General features: G+C 44.8%; 1 protein-coding gene across 4 annotated transcripts in view; it reads left to right on the forward strand.

The window, feature by feature from the left end:
* The window catches only part of clk2b (CDC-like kinase 2b), a 37,884-nt gene that overhangs the window by 13,897 nt on the left and 3,987 nt on the right, over positions 1 to 20,000 (forward strand). Inside the window, exons 7-12 of one of the 4 annotated variants that reach the window (XM_067447741.1) lie at positions 1,243 to 1,409; positions 7,533 to 7,627; positions 7,883 to 8,012; positions 8,113 to 8,195; positions 11,656 to 11,735; positions 18,600 to 18,690. In XM_067447741.1, coding sequence (XP_067303842.1) covers positions 1,243 to 1,409; positions 7,533 to 7,627; positions 7,883 to 8,012; positions 8,113 to 8,195; positions 11,656 to 11,735; positions 18,600 to 18,690 — 646 coding nt within the window. Of the gene's footprint in view, positions 1 to 1,242; positions 1,423 to 1,472; positions 4,686 to 7,532; positions 7,628 to 7,882; positions 8,013 to 8,112; positions 8,196 to 11,655; positions 11,736 to 18,599; positions 18,691 to 20,000 lie in introns of those variants that run through there. The other 3 variants (XM_067447740.1, XM_067447738.1, XM_067447739.1) reach the window with 3 other exon arrangements.

A 20,000-nucleotide genomic window follows, 5' to 3' on the forward strand; every position in this document is an offset into this window, starting at 1 on the left:
TTCAACTCTCGGCAACCAGTAAAAAACGCAGAGCGCTCAGCACCTCGCTGCGCTCCAGGCGCTCTAAAAACGCGGCGCTCTCATTGAAAACGCCAGCCAGCCGCGTGAAAAAAACGCTTTGGTGGACACACTGCCTTACTCTGACACTCAGGTGCAAAAAAAGTGTGTGAACCTCTTGCAAAATTGGCCCAAGTTGTGATGCCCAAAAGTTGTGTGTGTGCCCAAAAGTTGTGTGTGTGCCCAAAAGTTGTGTGTGTGCCCAAAAGTTGTGTGTGTGCCCAAAAGTTGTGTGTGTGCCCAAAAGTTGTGTGTGTGCCCAAAAGTTGTGTGTGTGCCCAAAAGTTGTGTGTGTGCCCAAAAGTTGTGTGTGTGCCCAAAAGTTGTGTGTGTGCCCAAAAGTTGTGTGTGTGCCCAAAAGTTGTGTGTGTGCCCTGATGTGTGTGTGCGTGCGCCCTGATGTGTGTGTGTGCGCCCTGATGTGTGTGTGTGCGCCCTGATGTGTGTGTGTGCGCCCTGATGTGTGTGTGTGCGCCCTGATGTGTGTGTGTGCGCCCTGATGTGTGTGTGTGCGCCCTGATGTGTGTGTGTGCGCCCTGATGTGTGTGTGCGCGCGCCCTGATGTGTGTGTGCGCGCGCCCTGATGTGTGTGTGCGCGCGCCCTGATGTGTGTGCGCGCGCGCCCTGATGTGTGTGCGCGCGCGCCCTGATGTGTGTGCGCGCGCGCCCTGATGTGTGTGCGCGCGCGCCCTGATGTGTGTGCGCGCGCGCCCTGATGTGTGTGCGCGCGCGCCCTGATGTGTGTGCGCGCGCGCCCTGATGTGTGTGCGTGCGCGCGCTCTGATGTGTGTGCGTGCGCGCGCTCTGATGTGTGTGCGTGCGCGCGCTCTGATGTGTGTGTGTGTGTGCGCGCTCTGATGTGTGTGTGTGCGCGCTCTGGTGTGTGTGTGTGTGTGTGCGCGCTCTGATGTGTGTGTGTGTGCGCGCTCTGATGTGTGTGTGTGTGCGCGCTCTGATGTGTGTGTGTGCGTGAGCTGATGAGTGTGTGTGTGTGTGTGCACGTGTGTGTGTGTGTGCGCGCGCGTGTGTATGTATGTGTGTGTGTCTGTGTAATCTGATGTGTGTGTGTGTGTGTGTGTGTGTGTGTGTGTGTGTGTGTGTGTGTGTGTGTGTGATCTGATGTGTGTGTGTGTGTGTGTGTGGGTGATCTGATTTGTGTGATCTGATGTGTGTGTGTTCTGTCAGTCTGTGTGTGCAGATGCTGGACTGGTTCGACTATCACGGCCACATGTGCATCAGCTTTGAGCTGTTAGCGCTCAGCACCTTTGACTTCATGAAGGAGAATAATTACCTGCCCTACTCCATCAGTCAGGTCAGACACATGGCCTACCAGATCTGCCTCGCCGTCAAGTGTGAGTACACACACACACACACGGATCATCAGGGAACAAGACACAGACACACACTCAAATACGCACACACACACGGATCATCAGGGAACAAGACACAGACACACACACACACACACACACACACACACACACACACACACTCACGCGCGCGCACACACACACAGATCATCAGGGAACAAGACACACACACACACACACACACGGATCATCAGGGAACAAGACACAGACACACACACACACACACACACACACGCGCACACACACACGGATCATCATGGAACAAGACACAGACACACACTCAAATACACGCGCACACACACACACACGGATCATCAGGGAACAAGACACAGACACACACACACACATACATATACACACACACACGGATCATCAGGAAACAAGACATACATACACACGGATCATCAGGGAACAAGACACAGACACTCACACACACACACACACACACACACACACGGATCATCAGGGAACAAAACACAGACACACGCACACACACACACGCACACACACACACACTCACACGCGCGCACACACACACACACAGATCATCAGGGAACAAGACACACACACACAGACACTCACACACACACACACACACACACACACACGGATCATCAGGGAACAAGACACAGACACACACACACACACACACGCGCACACACACACACACACGGATCATCAGGGAACAAGACACAGAACATTCACACACACACACAGATCCTCAGGGAACAAGACACACATACACTCACACGTGCACACACACACACACACACACACACAGATCATCAGGGAACAAGACACTTACACACACACACACACACACACACACGGATCATCAGGGAACAAGACACACACACACACTCACACGTGCACACACACACACACACGGATCATCAGGGAACAAGACACACACACACACTCACACGTGCACACACACACACACACACACACAGATCATCAGGGAACAAGACACTTACACACACACACACACACACACGGATCATCAGGGAACAAGACACATACACACACACACACTCACGCACACTCACATACACACACGCAATATGTAAGGGTCATTTTTAACGTAATTATATGCATGCATCATCTTTTGTGTTAATTTCATGAATTTAATTAATTTCAATTATAATAATAAGACCCAATAGAGCTGTTACCAGTCAAATTAAATGAGTATCAACAAAATTCATCTTCGCAATGGAGAGGAAGTGGCATTTACACTTCACTGTTTGATGAGCTTAGAGGTGACAAATAACCTGCAGTTAGGTATAAATAACATTTTGATGTTTTGAACACATAAAGTTGAATATTGATATTTTAAATTATTTAAAACGTAAAAAGATTCTTTAAATGTGAAACTAAAACCGCCACTAGGCGGCAGCAAGTCACTGTTAATGAGTGAGTCACTGAGATTCAACCGATTCATTCAGGAATTCATTCAGAAGTCTTGCTCACTGAATCATTGATTCAAATGATTTGTTCAAAATAGGGATGCTCATATTGACCGTTTAACCGATAGTAAGGATTTTGACCGATTATCAGTTAAGCAGTTTAAAGGTTTTTGTTTGTTTTTACTCACGGGGCATGTCGACACATGAAACGAACCACACGTGCAGACACAGACATATTTAGCAAAATGAAGCAATGGGAAAGAAGCATACTGTGTGGGACTATTTCGACAGAAGTAGTCTATTTCCCATTTCCCACTATTTTCCCATAATGGGCACATGGTGGTCATAAAGGGATGGACATGGTCAGAAACAATGCTCAGGTAGGCCGTGGCATTTAAACGATGCCCAATTGGCACTAAGGGCCTAAAGTGTGCCAAGAAAACATCCCCCACACCATTACACCACCACCACCAGCCTGCACAGTGGGAACAAGGCATGATGGATCCATGTTCTCATTCTGGTTACGCCAAATTCTGACTCTACCATCTGAATGCAGGGTTCGTACGGGTGCTTGAAATCCTTGAAAGTGCTTGAATTTTGATGTTGTGTTTTCAAGGTTTGAAAAGTGCTTGAATTTTGGATAAAGTGCTTAAAAATGCTTGAAATTGTAACTATTTCTTTTACAACAAATACCTATCTGACTAAATAGTTTGTTTATTAAATGTAGAAATAAAATGTTGGAGAGCCTAAAATGAAACCTGCTGTGCTCGCGATCTGCCTGTCTATTTACCTGTGACTCCGCCCCCATGTTGTCGTTTCAATGAACGTTGGCTGAAAGATGCTAAATACGAATTTTGGATCAAACGGACACAAACCCCACGAAGTGCCTCCTGTAAAGTTTGCAAAAATACATGCAGCTTTTCACTATGGGCGAGTCTGCTCTTTCGAGTCACATGAAAGGTAGGCTAAGTCATAGACTTTCAAGTAAGCTAACTAAAGTAGTTTACTAAAGCCTAAGTTACACATTAGCGCCTATTTGCGCTATTAACTGCTAGCTAGGGATTCGCATTAGTGACAGAGTATATGTATAATGTGATAATGTAAGATTAGCATGTCCGTTATGGCATGTTCATTTGTGGAATAGGCAGTGAACGTAGCCACAAATTAAAACCTACAAACATTAGCTCAGTGCATAAAAATAGTGTCAGATGATCATACAAGTAACCATGGGCGTAGATTACGCGGGGGACGTGTCCCCCTCACTTTTAATAAAATGTATTTTCGTCCCCCGCACTTTTACTGGGTCTCACCGATGCTAGTCGACCCGCTCCGAGCGGGATCCGAACCGGCGTTACCTGTGCGGGGGCGGGCAAGTTAACAGGGACGCTAAAAACAGCTCTCTCTAATCTCGGTTGATTGCACGCTTCTTGAGGTCACGGTCAAATGTATTTACATAGAAACCAATGTGAATACATCAAGATTTAAATTCAGAGACAAAAAATAATCTATGCATGACCAGTCATTTTATTCGCATCTAAATATGAGGAGGCGCTCTCTCACGTCCAAAAGTGGATTCGTAATATCCAGTCACGCTGGAGCTGCAGCTGAAGGAAAACAATCGTTATGATGATGAAACGTGACGACGACAATCAGACGATTGCGACAATATATGCTTTATGTGTGTTTTTCAAGCCATCTCAATGTAGGCTATTGATGACAATAAAGTATAGGCTATCATATGAATAATGCAGCTTTTAATGTTTAGTATCTTCTGCTCACCAAGGCTGCATTTATGTAATCAAAAATAGTTCAAACTGTAATATTTTGAAATATTATTACAAATTAAAACAGCTTTTTCCCTATGTGAATATATAGTAATTTATTCCTGTGATCAAAGCTGAATTTATCATTACTCCAGTCTTCAGTGTCACATGATCCTTCACTAATCATTCTCATATGAGGATTTCATAATCAAGAAACATTTATGATTATTATCTGTGTTGAAAACAGATGTGCTGCTTAAAAATGTTGTGGAAACCATGATAGCCTACATGTTATTTTTCAGGATTCTTTAATGAATAGAAAGTTCAAAGGATAGCATTTATTTGCATTCATTAAATATATTATCATCTTTTGTAATATTAAAAATATCACTTGTGTTCAATTTAATGCATGTCTGATCAATAAAAGTATTAATTTCTCTCTTTTTTAATTTTACCACAAATCTTTAGATGGTTTCCACAAAAATTAAGCATCACCATGAGCAGCACAACTGATAATAATCATAAATGTGTGTTGATCATCAGATCCTCATATGAGAGTGATTAGTGAAGGATCATGTGACACTGAAGACTGGAGTAATGATGATAAATTCACAGGAAATTGATCACAGGAATAAATCACACTTTACTATATATTCACACAGAGAACAGCATGGTTTACATTAGAATATATATATATATATTTTTACATTGCATAAAATCTATGGAGTGTTAATGCACAAGTGTTTGTAGGCTAGTATATAAACCAATTATAAAATGGCACAAAAAATAGGAGAATAATATTATTGATATTAATTAGTGGTTATTGTTCAGCAGTGTATTTGATATCTTGCACAATTAAAAGCAAGAGATGCGATAAATTATATTGGTCCCAAAAAAATAAAATACATTTCTGTCCCCCTCACTTCTGAAAAGATGGCTACGCCCCTGCAAGTAACTTAGTGCTGTCAAAAATATTGATATATTTTTCGATCGGTCTGAATTTCGCACATGATTAGACACATAATTCTACAAATTCCTGCAGATTTTGCGCTCATATCTGAAGTGGGCACATATATAAAGCCGACCTCTGACATACAAGTAAATAAAATAAAAAATAGCTCCTTTTCCCAGCTAATTAATGGTCAAATACACACAAAAAATGTTACACTGTTCATCTGGGTGTGTATTAACGTAAATACAGCCGTAAACGGTTCAGAAGAATGAGTAACAGGAACAGTGTTTTGATTCCACACTCGCGTCAGGTCTTAAAGGGGCAGCAGTTATTCAAACTACAAAAAGACAAAAGATCACCTGCTGCGCTTTACTGATTAACTTGTGTAACTTTAACAGATTAATATGTATTTAATTTTACAATAAAAATCCAATGTTATTTTAAATTTAATAACTTGTTTATTTTTTTTAATTCAGTGTCTCACCTGAATACAGTTAGACCTAGGCCTTATTTTATTACTGTTTTCTCTTCTTTTTACCATTTGAAGTCAAGCTTTCTTGTGCTGTATGTAAGCTACTGCAACACAATTACCCCATTGTAGACCACGCACTGTAAGCATATTTGTGAGATAATTGTAATGGTAATTGATCAATGATTATGAAAACAAAGCTTAAGCTTTATCATATAAAGTGATCTCTTCAGAAGAAATACTTGATTGCCTAGACTTTTAATAGACATACACACACAAAAAAGAAATTAATTAAAAATAGAAAAGGTCAATGAGGTACATGTGATCGACTGTCTACCTCAAAGACGAATGTTTTCATTTTTAAAATGTTCAATAAATTAATTGAAAGTTAAGTGAACCCGTCGAGTGATTTTGTTTAGGCTAATTGTTTTTACAATTACCCCAAAGGCAGGTTAGATAGTAAGCACAGTCTACTTAGACAGTGATACATTTAAAATAAATAAAACTTGTGATTTGGTTAAATATCTGATCCTGCTGCTTTACGAAACACGATTTTGGCCGTTTATAGCATTATTATCTTTTAAATGTGATGATAAAGTCTACTAAATAATAATTTTGACAATGTATTGGTATGTAATTTACAGCGGTGTTAGGTGCTGGAAAAATCATTAAAATTGACCTTGAAAGTGCTTGAAAAGTGCTTGAATTTGACCTTTGAAAAGGTGTACGAACCCTGTGAATGTCTCAACAGAAATCGAGACTCATCAGACCAGACAACATTTTTCCAGTCTTCAACTGTCCAATTTTGGTGAGCTTGTGCCAATTGTCGCCTCTTTTTTCTATGTGTAGTGGAGATGAGTGGTCCCCGGTGGGGTCTTCTGCTGTTGTAGCCCATCCGCCTCAAGGTTGTGTGTGTTGTGGCTTCACAAATGCTTTGCTGCATACCTCGGTTGTAACGAGTGGTTATTTCAGTCAAAGTTGCTCTTCTATCAGCTTGAATCAGTCGGCCCATTCTCCTCTGACCTCGAGCATCAACAAGGCATTTTCTCCCACAGGACTGCTGCAGACTGGATGCTCTTCACACCATTCTCTGTAAACCCTAGAAATGGTTGTGTGTGTAAATCCCAGTAACTGAGCAGATTGTGAAATACTCAGACCGGCCCGTCTGGCACCAACAACCATGCCACGCTCAAAACGGCTTAAATCACCTTTCTTTCCCATTCTGACATTCAGTTTGGGGTTCAGGAGATTGTCTTGACCAGGACCACACCCCTAAATGCACTGAAGAACTGCCATGTGATTGGCTGATTAGATAATCGCATTAATGAGAAATTTAACAGGTGCTCCTAATAATCCTTTAGGTGAGTGTACACACACAGACACACACACACACACAGACACACCACACACACACACACAGACACACACACACTCACTTGTGGACTTGGTCGCTGTATCTTCCTGTCCTGCTCCTCTGCTGTGGTCTTCTGTGATTATGGTCTGTTTCTCCGACAGTTCTCCATGACAACAAGCTGACGCACACAGACCTGAAGCCCGAGAACATCCTGTTTGTGAACTCTGATTATTCCGTCATCTTTAACCCAGAGAAGGTGAGCCGACCTCACTGCTGTTCTTCCCCTCACAGCCTCATCTTCATCCCGGTCAGGTGTGTGTGTGTGTGTGTGTGTGTGTGTGTGTGTGTGTGTGTGTGTGTGAGAGAGAGAGAGAGAAAGAGAGAGAGAGAGAGAGAGAGAGAGAGAGAGAATGTAATGTTTTTATGGTATAAAAGGCATTATGTCTGTAAGGCATTATGGATAGTCCCCACAAAGAAAGTGATCCAGACGTGTGTGTGTGTGTGTGTGCAGAAGCGAGACGAGCGCTCCATCAACAGCAGTGTTGTGAAGATTGTGGACTTTGGCAGCGCCACATTTGACCACGAGCATCACAGCAGCATCGTCTCTACTCGCCACTACAGAGCACCAGAGGTCATTCTGGGTAAGAGTGTGTGCGTGTGTGTGTGCGTGTGCGTGTGCGTGTGCGTGTGTGTGTGTGTGTTTGTGTGTGTGTGTGTGATTTTCTAACTGTGTTTCCGTAGAGCTGGGCTGGAGTCAGCCGTGTGACGTCTGGAGCATTGGCTGTATTCTGTTTGAGTTCTACCGCGGCTACACACTCTACCAGGTGTGTTTTTGTGTGAGACTGACCATGTGTGTGTGTGTGTGTGTGTGTGTTTATTCTGAATCTTATTTGTTCTAACTAGTGTATTTTAAACCACAATCTCACATTATTCATGAACGACTCTTAATAAGTGAGTCATTGAATCGTTGATTCAACCGATTCATTAAAACATTAAGTTAAGTCCCTTTCACACCGGACACGTAACGAAAAAGCGAAGCGAATAAGCGAATATTTCACATCAAATGCATTCGCATCAGCCGCGACACGAATTGGCGACGTTTGAGTATTCCGATGTTTCCAAAACATTTGCGGCGACAGCTGAGAAAACACAGCTGAGTAAATTGTATTCACATTCCGAAAAGAAGGTTTTTGTGCTCCAGTCTTAAAGAACAGAGTCTGAAGAGGAGTCTGATAATCTCTACAGGAGATAAACTTTACTTTACTCTAAAACGCTTCTGCACTTACTTCTTTCTAAATCTGTGGGACAGTTTGAGTAACAGTAGCGTTAGCATCGCATCTGACGAGACTAACACACACTTCAGGAACCAATCGATCCGCAGCAGAAGTTTCCAGTCGAGTCACAATGCAAACATTTCAGTGCCACAGACGAACTGATGGAAACACGTTCACTTCCCATAATCGCGGACACGAGGTTTAGGAGATAAATCAACGGTTTATAAAAGGTGACGTTATTGCTGTCTGTAAACTCCGCTTTAACTCGACCTACAGCTGTGATCCCGTGAGAAACGCCACACCTGGCGGAGGTTAATGTTGAGTGAATAACTCGTGACGTCAACTGGACATTTCGTCACCTTTGTCTCCTTGTGTGTGATTGGTTGAAGCCGTTTTTGTCGCCGCTAGAGTAAAAAAAAGAATCGACATCAAAACGGAAAAAATTGATGTCGTTTTTTCACCGCAGCACATTCGCGTTCGGTGTGGAAGCGTTCAATACACACACAGCTGATCAAAAAATAAAACCATCGCGTTAATTATTCAAAACGCGTCCAGTGAGAAAGTGCCTGAATGCGTATAACTACTGTTCCCAGAAGGCTACAACACCTAGGGATGGGTATCGGTTAACAGTATTACTACTCTTACCGATACTGCTTATCAGTCCGGTACTTTAACGGTATTCTTATCGGTACTGTTTGAGATTTTATATATATATACAATTAACAAAGATATACATTATATAGGCCTACACGGTGCTTTAATTTCAGGAAGAATTCTAGTAATCAAATGTAAAATAACACTGCATAGTTTATCATAGATAGCTTAAATTAATGCTTATTAAAGCTGAAGGTAATAATTCAAGAGCTGTGAGTGATTTTCTCTTTGCATTTAGTTGTTTAATTCGCAGTAATTCGTCAGCATGTTTATTTACACTGCTGCCTCTTTAAGACAGACGTGCAGATCTATAGGCGACTGATAATAGGCAGATGCACTACACTTTCTCCCGACTATATCCATAATAACTACGTCCATTTTAGACACAAACTGTGTTTAAGAGACTCTCCAAGCCAGTCATTTTGACACAGATGTTTGTGATTACATTCGATCGCTTAGACGCAAGTGTGAAACCGAAAGTGTAATTTTCTCGTCTCGTTGTGGCTGTTTCAGAGCACGCGCGCCGACTTGGGAGCAACCTTTTGCGCACATTTTTGTGCTTTTAATCGCTCTTTTTATTATTAAACGCGTCCCACAATTTACCAACAGTAGCTAGACTATATTTTACAACAATCTCTGATCGTTGCTGATTCTGTCATTACGTTTGAGTTATAGGGAGAAATGACGGCGTAGGCTACTGCTGCAAAGGGAATTAAGTTGCGCTAGACATAAATATTATAATTATAATCTTTGGAAGCCAAAATCTAAAATAAAATCACACTATCACGGATCTAGTGTAAAGTGTAACCAGGCTGTGTTTGAACGTTTAGTTCTGTCCTCCGTCATCAAGTGCTGTTGTTTAGCGCTCCCTTACTCTCTCTCACACTCGCACTCACACACACACACGTCATGTATTTTTAAAAGTACCGACAGCAGAACCGATAACGTCCGAGCTTATCGATACAACGGTCTTTCAAAATTCCCCCGCGGGGCCGGTTTAATACCGTGTTTCGGTACCCATCCCTACACATGGCTATGGGATATTATGCTCTAGCGCCATCTGCTGAAGACTCGTTTATTCACGCCTGAAAGGCCAATGACGCATGACGACGTGGGCGGGGTCACCTCCCCACAGCATATAAATGCCGTCGTATGCGTCATCCCCTTTGTTCTCCAGCTCTTCACCGAGCCCGACTGCGCGGGGCCCAGAGGTGTTGTACCTCGATTCCCTCCTTCTGGGAACAGTAGATATATGCATAACTTAAAGGGTTAATTCAGCCAAAAATGAAATTTCTTTCATTAATGACTTACCCTTATGTCGTTCCACACCTGTTAGACCTCCGCTCATCTTCACACACAGTTTAAGATATTTTATATTTAGTCCGAGAGCGTATGCAAGTGTATGCACACTATACTGTCCATGTCCAGAAAGGGAATAAAAACATCATCACAGTAGTCCATATGAGACATCAGTGGGTTAATTAGAGTCTCTTGAAGCATCGAATCGCATTTGAGGTTTGAAAACAAACGCGGAAGAGAAGACAATGCTGAATAAAGTCGCATTTGTTATTTTTGGACCAAAATGTATTGTCGACGCTTCTAAAGAGTCTAACTAACCCACTGATGTCTCATATGGACTACTTTGATGATGTTTTTATTCCCTTTCTGGACATGGACAGTATAGTGTGCATATACTTACATTCAAAGGACAGAAAGCTCTCGGACTAAATCTAAAATATCTTAAACTGTGTGTGAAGATGAACGGAGGTCTTACGGGTGTGGAACGACATTAGGGTAAGTCATTAATGAAAGAAATTTCATTTTTGGGTGAACTAACCCTTTAATAAGTGAGTCATCGAATCATTCAACCAATTGATTCAAACGGCTGATTCATTCAGGAGAGATTCTCAGGAACGACTCTATTAATGAGTAATCTAATAATTCATTCAACTGATTCATTCAAACAGCTGATTCATTCAGGAGCGATTCTCAGGACTCTCTTAATGATTCATTTAATCATTCATTCAACCGATTCATTCAAACGGCTGATTCATTCAGGAACAAAGCACTTGACTCTCTTAATGAGTGAGTCATTGAATCATTCATTCAACCGATTCATTAAAACAGCTGATTTATACATTAACGATTCTCAGGAACGACTCTCTTAATACGTCATTCATTGAATCATTCATTCAACCGATTCATTCAAATGGCTGATTTATTTTCATTAAAAAGAGATTTTCATCTTCGAAAGATTAGACATAACAGACCGACTTGGAATCGGTAAGAACTGTAATTCGAGCAGATTCATATGTGTTGTTTTATACGTGTGTGTGTGTGTGTGTGTGTGTTATAGACTCATGACAACAGGGAGCATCTGGCCATGATGGAGCGAGTACACGGACCAGTTCCTTCAAGAATGATTCGTAAGACGAGGTTAGGAAACGTGACTGAACACGATTCATGATTGCTATTGTTGAATGTGTGTGAAGTAACTGAATTAGGGCTGCACGATTAATCGAAATCGAACCGCAATCGCGATTTGGGTGAAGTGCGATAATGAAAGCTTAAAGGGATAGTTCACCCAAAAATGAAATTTAGATGTTTATCTGCTGACCCCCAGGGCAACATAGGTGTGTGTGTTTCTTCAGGAGAACACAAACTCAACCGTTGCTGTGTGCCGGTCATAATGATGTGAATGGGGAACAATTCTATGAGAGCAAAACAAACAGACAAAAAAACACGCTTAGACAACACACACACAAACCCTGCTGCTCGTGACAACACACTGATGTCTGAAGACACGAACCGATCGCTTTCTGAGAGAAACACAACAGTATTTGTTATTTTTTTACCTCATATCAGACGAATCTCATCTAGTGTTCCCATCCGCTATTACTGCCGTCTGCTGAGGTCAAACCGGAGCGATCATAGATATATATACATTATGTAGATGCCTCATTCGACCGATCCACACAGGCATTAATGAGGTATATATGTATATTAGACATGTGCCGATTTTCGATAATGCGATTTATCACGATAATGAATATGCACGATATTGTTATCGTGGGCACTTTAAAATATCGTAAATAATAATTTATTAACAATTTATATTTTTTTTATAATGCATTCAAGAATACTTTGCCCATCAACCGTATAAATGCTCAACACCGCTGTATTCTGCGTCAAAGGGACACGCGCTCAGATATAAACAAGCCCAACGTGCGTTTGCACATGACTGAACCGGTGAAGGAGACGCGCTGCTGAAGTGCCGCTCAGTGACAGCAGAGGGCGCTGATGAACCGGTGAAGGAGACGCGCTGCTGAAGTGCCGCTCAGTGACAGCAGAGGGCGCTGATGAACCGGTGAAGGAGACGCGCTGCTGAAGTGCCGCTCAGTGACAGCAGAGGGCGCTGATGAACCGGTGAAGGAGACGCGCTGCTGAAGTACCGCTCAGTGACAGCAGAGGGCGCTGATGAACCGGTGAAGGAGACGCGCTGCTGAAGTGCCGCTCAGTGACAGCAGAGGGCGCTGATGAACCGGTGAAGGAGACGCGCTGCTGAAGTGCCGCTCAGTGACAGCAGAGGGCGCTGATGAACCGGTGAAGGAGACGCGCTGCTGAAGTGCCGCTCAGTGACAGCAGAGGGCGCTGATGAACCGGTGAAGGAGACGCGCTGCTGAAGTGCCGCTCAGTGACAGCAGAGGGCGCTGATGAACCGGTGAAGGAGACGCGCTGCTGAAGTGCCGCTCAATGACAGCAGAGGGCGCTGATGAACCAGTGAAGGAGACGCGCTGCTGAAGTGCCGCTCAATGACAGCAGAGGGCGCTGATGAACCGGTGAAGGAGACGCGCTGCTGAAGTGCCGCTCAGTGACAGCAGAGGGCGCTGATGAACCGGTGAAGGAGACGCGCTGCTGAAGTGCCGCTCAGTGACAGCAGAGGGCACTGATGAACCGGTGAAGGAGACGCGCTGCTGAAGTGCCGCTCAGTGACAGCAGAGGGCGCTGATGAACCGGTGAAGGAGACGCGCTGCTGAAGTGCCGCTCAGTGACAGCAGAGGGCACTGATGAACCGGTGAAGGAGACGCGCTGCTGAAGTGCCGCTCAGTGACAGCAGAGGGCACTGATGAACCGGTGAAGGAGACGCGCTGCTGAAGTGCCGCTCAGTGACAGCAGAGGGCACTGATGAACCGGTGAAGGAGACGCGCTGCTGAAGTGCCGCTCAGTGACAGCAGAGGGCGCTGATGAACCGGTGAAGGAGACGCGCTGCTGAAGTGCCGCTCAGTGACAGCAGAGGGCGCTGATGAACCGGTGAAGGAGACGCGCTGCTGAAGTGCCGCTCAGTGACAGCAGAGGGCGCTGATGAACCGGTGAAGGAGACGCGCTGCTGAAGTGCCGCTCAATGACAGCAGAGGGCGCTGATGAACCGGTGAAGGAGACGCGCTGCTGAAGTGCCGCTCAATGACAGCAGAGGGCGCTGATGAACCGGTGAAGGAGACGCGCTGCTGAAGTGCCGCTCAGTGACAGCAGAGGGCGCTGATGAACCGGTGAAGGAGACGCGCTGCTGAAGTGCCGCTCAGTGACAGCAGAGGGCGCTGATGAACCGGTGAAGGAGACGCGCTGCTGAAGTGCCGCTCAGTGACAGCAGAGGGCACTGATGAACCGGTGAAGGAGACGCGCTGCTGAAGTGCCGCTCAGTGACAGCAGAGGGCGCTGATGAACCGGTGAAGGAGACGCGCTGCTGAAGTGCCGCTCAGTGACAGCAGAGGGCGCTGATGAACCGGTGAAGGAGACGCGCTGCTGAAGTGCCGCTCAGTGACAGCAGAGGGCTCTGATGAACCGGTGAAGGAGACGCGCTGCTGAAGTGCCGCTCAGTGACAGCAGAGGGCACTGATGAACCGGTGAAGGAGACGCGCTGCTGAAGTGCCGCTCAGTGACAGCAGAGGGCGCTGATGAACCGGTGAAGGAGACGCGCTGCTGAAGTGCCGCTCAGTGACAGCAGAGGGCGCTGATGAACCGGTGAAGGAGACGCGCTGCTGAAGTGCCGCTCAGTGACAGCAGAGGGCGCTGATGAACCGGTGAAGGAGACGCGCTGCTGAAGTGCCGCTCAGTGACAGCAGAGGGCACTGATGAACCGGTGAAGGAGACGCGCTGCTGAAGTGCCGCTCAGTGACAGCAGAGGGCACTGATGAACCGGTGAAGGAGACGCGCTGCTGAAGTGCCGCTCAGTGACAGCAGAGGGCACTGATGAACCGGTGAAGGAGACGCGCTGCTGAAGTGCCGCTCAGTGACAGCAGAGGGCGCTGATGAACCGGTGAAGGAGACGCGCTGCTGAAGTGCCGCTCAGTGACAGCAGAGGGCGCTGATGAACCGGTGAAGGAGACGCGCTGCTGAAGTGCCGCTCAGTGACAGCAGAGGGCGCTGATGAACCGGTGAAGGAGACGCGCTGCTGAAGTGCCGCTCAATGACAGCAGAGGGCGCTGATGAACCAGTGAAGGAGACGCGCTGCTGAAGTGCCGCTCAGTGACAGCAGAGGGCACTGATGAACCGGTGAAGGAGACGCGCTGCTGAAGTGCCGCTCAGTGACAGCAGAGGGCACTGATGAACCGGTGAAGGAGACGCGCTGCTGAAGTGCCGCTCAGTGACAGCAGAGGGCGCTGATGAACCGGTGAAGGAGACGCGCTGCTGAAGTGCCGCTCAGTGACAGCAGAGGGCGCTGATGAACCGGTGAAGGAGACGCGCTGCTGAAGTGCCGCTCAGTGACAGCAGAGGGCGCTGATGAACCGGTGAAGGAGACGCGCTGCTGAAGTGCCGCTCAGTGACAGCAGAGGGCACTGATGAACCGGTGAAGGAGACGCGCTGCTGAAGTGCCGCTCAGTGACAGCAGAGGGCACTGATGAACCGGTGAAGGAGACGCGCTGCTGAAGTGCCGCTCAGTGACAGCAGAGGGCGCTGATGAACTGGTGAAGGAGACGCGCTGCTGAAGTGCCGCTCAGTGACAGCAGAGGGCGCTGATGAACCGGTGAAGGAGACGCGCTGCTGAAGTGCCGCTCAGTGACAGCAGAGGGCACTGATGAACCGGTGAAGGAGACGCGCTGCTGAAGTGCCGCTCAGTGACAGCAGAGGGCACTGATGAACCGGTGAAGGAGACGCGCTGCTGAAGTGCCGCTCAGTGACAGCAGAGGGCGCTGATGAACCGGTGAAGGAGACGCGCTGCTGAAGTGCCGCTCAGTGACAGCAGAGGGCGCTGATGAACCGGTGAAGGAGACGCGCTGCTGAAGTGCCGCTCAGTGACAGCAGAGGGCGCTGATGAACCGGTGAAGGAGACGCGCTGCTGAAGTGCCGCTCAGTGACAGCAGAGGGCGCTGATGAACTGGTGAAGGAGACGCGCTGCTGAAGTGCCGCTCAGTGACAGCAGAGGGCGCTGATGAACCGGTGAAGGAGACGCGCTGCTGAAGTGCCGCTCAGTGACAGCAGAGGGCGCTGATGAACTGGTGAAGGAGACGCGCTGCTGAAGTGCCGCTCAGTGACAGCAGAGGGCGCTGATGAACCGGTGAAGGAGACGCGCTGCTGAAGTGCCGCTCAGTGACAGCAGAGGGCACTGATGAACCGGTGAAGGAGACGCGCTGCTGAAGTGCCGCTCAGTGACAGCAGAGAAACCAGCAAACAAACAAAAACCGTGTGTAGTTTTTAAAACATCCATTCGTTTTTGTGATCTCAATGTTGTTCATCAAAGCACCAAATACTTAATAGGCTATTTATTTTCAAACTTAAACATTTTTATGTTTTAATCTGGACTACAACATTACCTTAATAATTAGAACGTTCTGTTATTGTTCAGTAAAACTTTGAGACATACGACTTCATTAGCTAACATGTTAATTCATTATTCACCAAACTGACAATGAAAAATACTTATAAAGAATGAATCATTCTATGTTCATTTCTTAGTTACTGTTTAATAACATTAAAATCAAAATCAAAATAACTTTTTTTATGGACCTAAGATAAAACTAACAATGATCAGTATTTCTTAACTAACATTAACAAAAACATTATTTTCTGTACCAAATGTAGCTATTGCTCAATCTTAGTTAATGCATTAAGTAATGAGACCTTATTGTAATTTGTAAGCCTACCTGTTGTTCTTTATAGCCTATTTTTGTGCAATTTAATCTGTTTGAAAATTGTACTTTTACAGCTCTGAAAAATATCAAGAGACCACTAAACATTGATTTCTCAATGAGGGGTCTCTTAATTTTTTTCCAGAGCTGTATATATTTTTGGTGCATTATTGTATTTAAACATTCAGTTATTTTTGTTCTTACAAAAATAGTTCTTAAAGCTGTTATGCTATGGCAACAGTTTTTTTGCAACTTATTTCAATATCGTGATAATATCGTATATCGTGATAAAACTTCATCAATTAATCGCAACATGAAAAATTGATATCGGCACATGCCTAATGTATATATATCTATGATCGCACCAGCTTGACCTCACCAGACGGCAGTAATAGCGGATGGGAACACTAGATGAGATTCGTCTGATATGAGGTAAAATAACACAAATACTGTTGTGTTTCTCTCAGAAAGCGATCGGTTCGTGTCTTAAGACATCAGTGTGTCGTCAGGAGCAGCAGGGTGTGTGTGTGTGTTGTCTAAGCATGTTTGTTTGTTTGTTTGTTTTGTTCTCATAGAATTGTTCCCCATTCACATCATTATGACCGGCACACAGCAACGGTTGAGTTAAAAATCTTCATCTTCATGTTGGATGCACTGGGGGTCAGCAGATAAACATCTAATTTTCATTTTTGGGTGAACTAACCTTTTAAAGGCTGTGATTTTAATTAAATAAATAAATGCCCAGAGTAGTGTGTAAGCGAAGAGCGGCTCTGTGATCAGGAGTGCGAGTTTGAGTCGCTTATAACGTGAGTTTGAAAAAGCAACAGGAGTCAAACATTTTCACAAACTCATGAAGCGTTCATAAACCAGCGGCCCGTTCTTCGTACCTCGCTTACTACATCTAAGATGATTTCCCAGATCTTTTAATCAGGATAACTGATCTCTGGCTGATTTGGTTCTTCAAACTAATTTGCGGATTGGATTAAAATATCTGGATTAGAGGATTAGTTCAGCCAAAAATGAAATGTCTGTCATTAACTCCTCTCCCTAATGTCGTTCCACACCCGTAAGACCTCCGTTCATCTTCACACACAGTTTAAGATATTTTATATTTAGTCCGAGAGCGTATGCAAGTGTATGCACACTATACTGTCCATGTCCAGAAAGGGAATAAAAACATCATCACAGTAGTCCATATGAGACATCAGTGGGTTAATTAGAGTCTCTTGAAGCATCCAAAATACATTTGGGTCCAAAAATAACAAAAACTACGACTTTATTCAGCATTGGCTTCTCTTCCGGGTTTGTGTTCAATCCTCAAATAAAGATTCAAACGGTTATGAATCAGTGAACTGTAACAGGTTCAACCCGGCGCTCTGGTGGAGTTAAATAGTCTGTATTAGGTGCTCTTGGGAAAGGGAAAAGTCCAATGACAAAAAAGGCAGGTCCAAGGCACTCAGTTAGGTGTAAACGAAGGATAAGGAAATAATTAAAAAGCCTTTATTAGGTATGGCTTAAGTCATTTTAAAATACAAGAGCCAACATGTTTCGACCCAAAATGGTCTTCATCAGGGCAAAGCAACACAATGAATGAGAATGATAACAATTTATATGTTAAACCCCACCCATAACCCAACAACATCCAATTAGCCTAATAAGGACTAATACAATCAATTAACCCAATGAAGCAATCAGGTTTACAGGGTTGGGGATACCAACGTAATATAAAATATATATATATATAAACAAACTCCCCTTAAACGTAGGCTACCTGGAGAGAAAAACAAAGCAAGTATCAAAAATTAGAAGAAACAAAACCCAAAGACAGAAAAAGCAAAAGTAAAAAATACAACGCAAGATATTCATAAAGACATTGAAAATACATCATAAAAAACACTTGAACTCTGTCCTCGTTCAGACCTGGATAACGAAGCGCATCCAGCTGATGGATCCAGAATGACTCGCGCTGGTTAAGTTTGCGGACCCGGTTATGAATCAGCGTATTGATTCATGATTCGGATCCCCAATTATTTCAGCAGTTTGACACGCAAATCACAATTTTAGCCAGAATAATTGCAATTATATATTTTCCCCAAATCGTGCAGCCCTACTCTTGTCAATGTGAAGTGACTGTGAATAGTGTCCGGTGTAAGCATGACTTGACCTTTCCCCTCAGGAAGCAGAAGTACTTTTACAGAGGCCGATTGGATTGGGACGACACTTCGTCAGCCGGACGATACGTCAGAGAGAATTGCAGACCTCTGAGAGTGAGTGAAGCCAATACATCATGTCTTTCTTTCTTTAGTCCAAAAGAAATTTGAGCAAAACTTTTTTTCTCTACACTTCGATGGGAACCAACAGTTAAAGGGGGGGTGAAACACTCAGTTTCAGTCAATCTCATGTCAATCTTGAGTACCTATAGAGTAGTATTGCATCCTTCATATCTCCGAAAAGTCTTTAGTTTTATTATATTTATAAAAGAAATATGGGCTGTACTGAGTCTTTCCGGAAAAAAACGAGGGGCTGGAGGCGTATCGTGTGGGCGGAGCTAAAGAATGACGAGCTCACCCAAAGCGGTGACGTCCTCAAGCGTGGAGAAACCCATCGCTATCTCAGCTAATACAGATAATGATCCAGAATCAGATCCGGAGGCTGAAATAAACTGAACAGGAGAAGCAGCAGCAGCAGGACGTCCGTCTCTGTGGTATGGACTGTATTTAGTGGCCTGTCAACATTTGTGTGTGTTTACTCGCAGTTTATGAGGACATGATTCGGTTTATGGACTAGTGTAACGTTATACAGAGAACAGCAATGGAGTCCGTTAGCGCATTTGACTGCCGAAGCACGCGATCGTGTCGTTTACTGATGTTTACTCACGCGACGATAGCCGACAGCACAGACATCTGAAGCAGTTTAACTCACCGGCTGCTTCCAAAGCAGGACCGAACCTTTATCGCTGGGACCGCTCCGTCAGAAACACACTTCTTTGGTATGATTTGGTGAAGTCCTGACAGCAGTGACCGTGGAGATCCACTTTGAGACGCGACTGAAGCGATGTTGTGACGCTTCTCGTCATTTCTGCGTTCAAATCGGTTCAAATGCAGCGCTGCCTTCCCAGAATGCTGTGCTGAAGCGTTGAAGTCGCTCGACGTCACCCATAGGAATAAAGTGGAGCGCGGCGCGGACTATAACGACAGAAGTGTTCACGGACAACTGGATCTGCAGCTGAGAGTGTGTATGGGCGTGCGTTTCCTCTCTCCCTCTAGTCACGCGCGTGCACCCTACCGGGAGAAGAGCCGTACGGCCCATACAAGGACCTTCCGCTCTATTAACGTCAAGCCGACCCATACTCGAAAAAAACTCTCCAACACTTGTGAGAAACCGGAAGGAGTATTTTTGACACAGAAATACTCCATCAAACGTCCAACATTAGTTTCTGAAACTTTGTCTGTGTTTAGGATGGGAATCCGAGTCTTTAACAGTGGAAAGCTCAGTGTGCAGGAAACAGCATTTCACCGCCCCTTTAACTAATGCGATATTCGATATGCGATACGATATTGCTATTATCTAATATTGT

This window comes from Pseudorasbora parva, chromosome 7, assembly GCF_024679245.1.
Source record: "Pseudorasbora parva isolate DD20220531a chromosome 7, ASM2467924v1, whole genome shotgun sequence".
Classification (NCBI taxonomy): Eukaryota; Metazoa; Chordata; class Actinopteri; order Cypriniformes; family Gobionidae; genus Pseudorasbora; species Pseudorasbora parva.